At 30.8% G+C, this 7,539-nt stretch overlaps 1 protein-coding gene across 1 annotated transcript; it reads left to right on the top strand.

Moving 5' to 3' along the window:
• Positions 1-4,965: 4,965 nt before the first annotated feature.
• On the top strand, positions 4,966-6,604 carry LOC136216078 (uncharacterized). Its single transcript, XM_066002969.1, has 3 exons — positions 4,966-5,701; positions 5,837-6,005; positions 6,082-6,604. Exons 1-3 carry the CDS (start codon positions 5,543-5,545, stop codon positions 6,417-6,419), a joined length of 666 nt encoding a protein of 221 aa, XP_065859041.1. The 5' UTR covers positions 4,966-5,542; the 3' UTR covers positions 6,420-6,604.
• Positions 6,605-7,539: the final 935 nt, after the last annotated feature.

Below are 7,539 nucleotides of genomic sequence, written 5' to 3'. Positions count from 1 at the left end.
TGAAGATCGGTGCTTACCCACTGAGATTTCACTGCTCCCACAAATCAAACTACAATTAGGCCCTTTAAATCTCGGAATGAATCTAAAGATCCTTATAATAACGCATATACTATTCATGAGCTACATGGTGAGAAAAATCTTACACATCATATCATCTTATTGAGTGTACATGTTCATCATCGCATAGAGATCATTTGGATTTTCTACGTTAGAACATTGAGACAAATGAAGAGTTCTCCGATGAGGTGGAAAAGGTGTGTCGATGATGCGATGCGAGAGGGGAGTGTGGGATGGTATCTGGTAAATCACAATTCCATAAAACATTAGAATAATACTTCTTAGGACTTTTTCGTCGAAGTATTCTCAGTGTTTTCATTAGGAAGGATGTAATCTATGACTTATTTGTCTCTCTTATGTCAAATGATTTGCTTCTCAGGCAAAACATTGTTGTTGGCACTCTAATCATGGATTTTAGGTATGTCCCATCCTTTTTCTTCATTGTGTCCAAAGAAGGATGTTTAATCATTTGTTAGATAAGTCCGTAGTTGTTGATTTTCCTATTGTAACTACAATTAAATCTCCGCCATATAGACTTGAGTCAATTGCATCGTTTACAACATGTGGCGATGAACATTGAATTAGGATATGTCGTTGAGTTCCGAGTTGTATCTCGTTTTTAAGTTGTATTATACTCGAGATTATGTACGCCAAGCTCTTTCTCATTATGCATTGAGATCATTTTTTTCCTCCCAACATGGGATCTAATGCCTTTTTTGGGTCATTGGGTTGAGGAATGGACTTCGTTTGAGTGGTATCTCTAAGATGTTACTCGTCCATGCTTTTGAAAAATCTCTCGAATTGTTCAGACTAAAGATCTAGAGGTTGTAAAGTAGGATCACGCTCACTACACCAAATGTTGGGTGTAGTCCAATCTTCAAGTTATCTTTCACGAATGCTAGTTGATATGCGTTGGGTTGGACCCTTAATTAGGTACACTTTGATACTAAAGTTAGAAACCAGTTAGAATAAAAAATGGAATATCACATAATTAAGATAAAGAAAGTAGATAACACTCATTTATAGAATGTCATGAGTGTGAAAGCAATATTGTACCCTAGACTAGGCGGTGGGGCGACTCCCAGTATTCGTGATGTTGTCGCCTTCTCATGTATCGTTGGGTTTTTAAAAGATGAATGGGCCTCACAAGATGATTTGTGCTTCTACTTAGATTTGATCCGTCATATTTTCAGTTTGGTTTGGTTGTTAAACACCCAATTTAAACTAGAGATAGGGTGCAAAAATGTCTCAAAAGTTGACAGCCAGGAGCAATTTTACTTCTAATGTATAAACTGGTACAATTTTACTCCTAACTAATGTTGGCAGCAAAGAACAATTTTACCACTAAAATGTACATTAGCAAGTTGAGTCAATTTCATATATCGTTATAAAACACATATATTGTTTAAAAAAAACAAATTTCACATTTTTTATGATTTATAATAGAATTGGAGATTAATATTTTTAAATTTGATGGAATATTTGGATTGTTTTTGTCCAACTCATACACGTTTAACAGTATTTAATTTTTAATTTTTTTTTCCACTTTTATTCATACGTTTATGATTTGTTACTAATGTGAGATAGAATGGTGCACATGCTAAATGTAAATGACAAGATTAATGACAGAGAAGACAATTTGATGAATTATTTTTGAAATAACCCAACTTGCCAATGTTATGGGTAAATTTTCTCTTGACAACCACTAAAGATAAAATTACACAATTTTAAACACTATAGGTAAAATTGTTCATCCTTATTCTGTTCTTTTTTTTTTCCTTATCCCTTTAAACTATAAATTGAGAATTTAATTAACCATTTTAGAATTCAGAAGTTAATTAATTAGAGAACTAGTTAATTTAACTCATAAAATAAATAAATAAATAAATGGTCGAATTGGCTCTTCAAGTTGGCATGAAGGGTCGTTTTAGCCCAAATCAATCGTTGAGTATCAACCCAGGTCTGTTCTTTGTTACTTAATTTCAATATCAGTAATTTCAGTTCAATTCAGTTCAGTAGCATTCGGTTCAGTAACATTCAGTTCAGTTCAATAATTTATCATTATTTATTATAATTATAATTATTTACATATAATTTATTATTATTTATTATTAATTATATATTTTATATATTATTTATAATTAAGTATTTTTAAATGTAATTCATCATTATTTATTATACTTATAATTATTTATATATAATTTATAATTTATTATATATATAGTTTATCATTATTTATTATAATTATAATTATTTTTATATAAATTTTATTATTTCAGTTCAGTTCAATTCAGTCAAAAAGAACTGGGCCTCGGTCTTTAGAATTGGCGTGAATGGTCCAATTAATCCAAGATCAAATCAACACTTAAAGTATAATATATTTTTGATATCGAAACTTTATCATGTTTATGCTTTGATATCTGAGTTAAAAGGTGTTGAAACCGCACTAACAAAGCAAATCTCTCAAAATGGGAATATGAGCCACAAACAATTTATTCTAATAGAAACTTCTTGAAACAGAAACACAAACCTCATTAAACCCCAAAATAATATTAATGCATCAATATTATGCACCGGCGCATGACTCTTTTGAAATCATGAATACTGTAAACTTTTTTCTCTTATTTCTTATAAATAATTTTTTAGTATCAGATATAAGAAAAATAAATTTTGGATATATTTTATTTACAAACAGAAAATACTCAATTTTGAATAAGAATTAATTGAATTTACAATTTTAATTCTATTGATTTTTTTTCTAATGAAATAATTCTATTAAGTGATAGAATGCAAGAGAAATAAATAAAAGTCAAAACCGCACTAATAAAAGAAATTTCTAAAAATCTCTCGAAATAGAATTATGAGCCACGAACAATTAATTCTAATAGAACTACTTGAAACAGAGACAAAAAAAAAACTTAACTAGTGTGTCGATATTCTACACTAGCGCATAAAGTAATCTGTCCATTGAGTACGACAGGGGACACGATAACAAATGCCTATAAGTCTAAAATATGAACATATTTTCTATGATATCAACCCATCATTTCTTAATTTATTATATTCTTAATTCTATTTTTTAATAGATAAAAATTTATTCGATCTCTCAAAAATTTATTTATTTATTTGGCTTGAACTTGATAATTGCGTCAAAGCGTTTTGCGGCTGCGTATTATATAATAGTTTTTAAGTATAAAAATAGATTTTAGATATCAACATATAAACATGATAAAGTTCGGGTATCAAAAATATATTATACTTTTAGAGTTTATTTAAATTGACCCTATATACCAACTTGAAGAACCAATTTAACCCTTTATTTTAAAATAAGTATAAGAGTATGACTTTCCTTTTCTTTTTCTGTTTGAAAATTGTACCATTTTGTAGATTTTCAAATGAGAACTCATACACCTATTGAATCGTAATAACAAGATTTTGCCATTTTCCTGTGAGAAATAAAATCTCATAAACGTCTTGGTTAAATATTATATCCACTATATAGTGCAGTTAACCAGAGATGAAACTATAGTAGCTAATCTTCCAGTTTTAAATTGTGAAGAAACCGATGGATTAGCTTCCGGTTTTATATCTAAAAAATTATTATTATTATTTTTTATTTTTTAAGTGAATCTGACAACTAGTCTACCAGTTTCATATAACACTATTTTAAAAAAGGGACAAGGTATCAAAAATAGGCCTAAGGTTTTGGGGAAAGTACCAATTTAGGCTCAACGTTCAAAATAGCATAATATAGGCTTAACGTTCACAATATAATATCAATTTAGGCCTCACTTACAAAATAGCACCAATATAGGCTTAACGTTTACAAAATAATATGAATTTAAGCTTAACGTTTACAAAATATATACAATTTAAGCTAAACGGCGTAATTAAATTAATCATATTATATTCTTTTCCTATTAACTTTATATATTATCTTTTTATTTAGTTCTATATTTTTATTTATTACAATACAATTGATTAGTATTCTTGCCCATTAAGATCTTATATTTGTTTTTCATAAATGATTCCATGACTACTAAATTTCATTGCTCATGTAATATATGCAAACTAAAAGTAATTGAATATCCACAATATTTCGAACACTCACATGTATCAATATTATTTTAACTAGTGTTCGAAATATTGTGGATATTCAATTACTTTTAGTTTGCATATATTACATGAGCAAATATAAGGTCTTAATGGGCAAGAATACTAATTAATTGTATTATAATAAATAAGAAAATACAACTAAATAAAAAGATAACATATAAAGTTAATAGGAAAAGAATATAATATGATTAATTTAATTATGACGTTTATCTTAAATTGGATATATTTTGTAAACGTTAAGCTTAAATTCGTATTATTTTGTAAACGTTAAGCCTATGTTAGTGCTATTTTGTACGTGGGGCCTAAATTGATGCTATATTGTAAACGTTAAGTCTAACGTTAAGCCTATATCGGTGCGATTTTGAACGTTGAGCCTAAATTGGTACTTCCCCCAAAACCTTAGGCCTATTTTGATACCTTATCCCTTTAAAAAAATTATGTAAACCGTGGAATGTTTATAAAATTATACTAGGTTCCGGTTTTACCAAACAGAACATAATTTTTAAACAGCACCCTTGCTGATTTTATTTGTCATAGAAACTCCATTCTAGGGCAAAATCCGCAATAATCTCAGTTTTTGACTGTTTGTTTACTGCCGGAACTAGTGGATCTTCCATGGTGGAAAGTGAGGGAAGTGGAGCTGGAAACTGCGATTCAGAAAATGGAAATAAAAGAATCAAATTCGGCGAAGAAGAAGAAGACCGCCTTAGTGCCTTGCCGGATTTTCTTATTCACCGCATCCTCTCCTTCCTGCCAGCAACCGATTTAGTTAAGACTTTAGTTCTATCTAAATGGTGGAAGTATCAATGGACTCATGTTCCTGTTCTCAAATTCTTTCCTAAAGATGGTATGTCTCACCAAATGTTTTCCAATTTCATTGACAAAACCCTAATTCTCCATGATTGCTCCAATATGGACAAATTCTTCATCAAATTGAAACCTTTCACTGAGTATCAATCTCCTAAGTTGGATTCCTGGATTCGTTTTGCTGTGAGAAAAGATGTAAAGGAGCTCATTGTCAATTTCAATTACGACTTCGTCTACTACTCCTTGCCGCAATTTCTTTTCAACCATTCTTCATTGGTTGCATTGAAGTTATCTACATGTCATTTAATGCCGGTTGGAAAAGTAAACTGGGAGTCTGTCAAAATTTTGTGGGTTTGAGAATGTTTTATGTGGTAGTCCTCTCCTTGAACACTTACAATTATGGAACTGTTATTTGTTTCCAGAGCTTGTTATTGCATCTAAAAGTTTGAAAACTATTATTTTGGATGGAGTTGGCCGCGAATGTAGTGTTATTGAAATTTCATGTCCTAATGTTAAGAGATTGAGAATATCAGGCCTAGTGTGGTTTAAATCTCTTAAGTTAATGAATTTGCCTTCTTCACTCTATGCTACTTTTGATTTCTACTTCGACGATGTGGAGCTTGAAGACGAAATGAGTCACAATGACTTCATAAATTTGGTACAAACTCTTGGGCAGATTGAGCATGTTGAGAAGCTAGAAATTGGGCGTTGGTTGATTCAGGTAAGTTTCATATTAGGAATTCAGTCTCATTGAAAGTTTTTTAAGTTTAATTTGGTTTAAGAGGTGAATAGTGGCATTTGAAATTTGAATGATTATATAATCGTTACTGATTATTCATTGCGTTGTTTTTTTAAGATTCTATCAACCTTCGAGCATGAAGACTGCATAGATGACTTGCCAGATTCTGACATCCACCGGATCGTCTCTTTTTTGCCATTAACAAAAGACGCATTTGAGAAGGACCTTTACAAGACGTGTCCATTTAAATGGACTGATGACCCAATCCTCAATTTTGTTTCCAATGGTATGTATATCAGATAATTCATCAGTTTGCAGTTTGATTGACAATATACTTATTCTTCATGATTGCTTGAATACAGAGAAATTTGTTGTTGACTCGAAAGGTATCCCTTTGATGTACCTGGATCCTAGATTGTCCTTGTGGATTCGCTTTGCTGCCATCAAAGCTGTAAAGGAGCTCATTTTGGATTGTGATTGTACTAACATGCAATTTAGAAGGGAGTACTTATTGCCACAATTTGTTTTCAAGAATTCTTCATTGGTTAAAATGAAGCTATGTGCATGTGATTTTTTGCCGGATGGGAAAGTAAATTGGGAATCTCTTAAGTGTTTGCAGTTGGATCATTCTGAGTTGGGTAAAATAAGGTTAGTGTTTGCCGGATGTGATTTACTTGAAAACGTTAGAGTTAAATTTTGATCATTTTGTTAGTTCGGGTCAAATTTGGCCCTTATCCCTATCTTTATTGTTGTTTTTAACATTGTCATTCTTTCCAAAGTTACCCTTATCTGTATCTTTATTGCTGTCTTTAACATTGTCATTTTACAATTCATATTCCAAACGGAAAACTGTATCATGAAAAGTTGTTGGAGTCAGATGATACAATCAACCGATTTCTGATCTTAGCTGCCCTAATCTTGAAAGTTTATGAATTTTGTATTAAGCATTGATTAAGAGAAAAAAAATTAGGATCACAAGACAAAGTTGAAATGATCAGCTAATTTAACAGTTCCCATATGAATAGCAGACTATGTTGCACAGACACTTGTGATTAATAGCGTTTTTGCATTCGTGTCCGTGTCCATTTTTGTTTGTAGGCTATTTTATGAAGGTTATGTTTTAAAAATAATATTTGCAGTGTCTGTTTCTTTGGTCACGCCCGTTTCTATGTCCGTGTCAGGTGCAACATGGATAGCAGATAAGCATTTAGGATTTTCAGTGACTTGTGAAGTAATTAGAGCAATTGTTAACCTGACTTGAGATAAAGTTAGTGTATTAGTATTAGTAGTCTGCACATTTGAATTCATATGAACAGGATAAGAACCTGATCTTCATTTTATAAGACTAATACATTCTGTTGCCTCGTGTACTTGGCTCAGTATTTCAACTGTCCCCATAAACTGTTAAAAGTTACAAATTACAATATATTCTAGTCCAATTACATTCAATAACCCGTTATTTTCAAAAGAATTTGTTGGATGCATAAATGAGAGATGATCTGTTACGTGTCAAAGTGCTCACCACATATAAAAAAGAAAATAACAAATAAACAAATAAATAGATACTTTTGAAAATTTATGAGGCAGTTTAAGTTTTGGCGTTATTGAATGAAATTTGACAAGAAATGCTATTAGACAAGAGTAGATGTTATTGAATGCAATTGGATAAATATAAGAGCTTATTGAATGCAGTTGAATAAGAATACGAAATCATTTGAAACTTTTGAAAGTTACGAGCCAATTGAATTTTTTTACCAAGTACAAGAGGCAACAGATGTATTAAGCATTTTTTATAGCATGTATACATCTATTGCCTTTCT

This window comes from Euphorbia lathyris, chromosome 1 (genome assembly GCF_963576675.1).
Source record: "Euphorbia lathyris chromosome 1, ddEupLath1.1, whole genome shotgun sequence".
NCBI lineage: Eukaryota > Viridiplantae > Streptophyta > Magnoliopsida > Malpighiales > Euphorbiaceae > Euphorbia > Euphorbia lathyris.
Note: the sequence above shows the minus strand (reverse complement) of the source record. Positions and strands in the feature narration are given on the sequence as shown.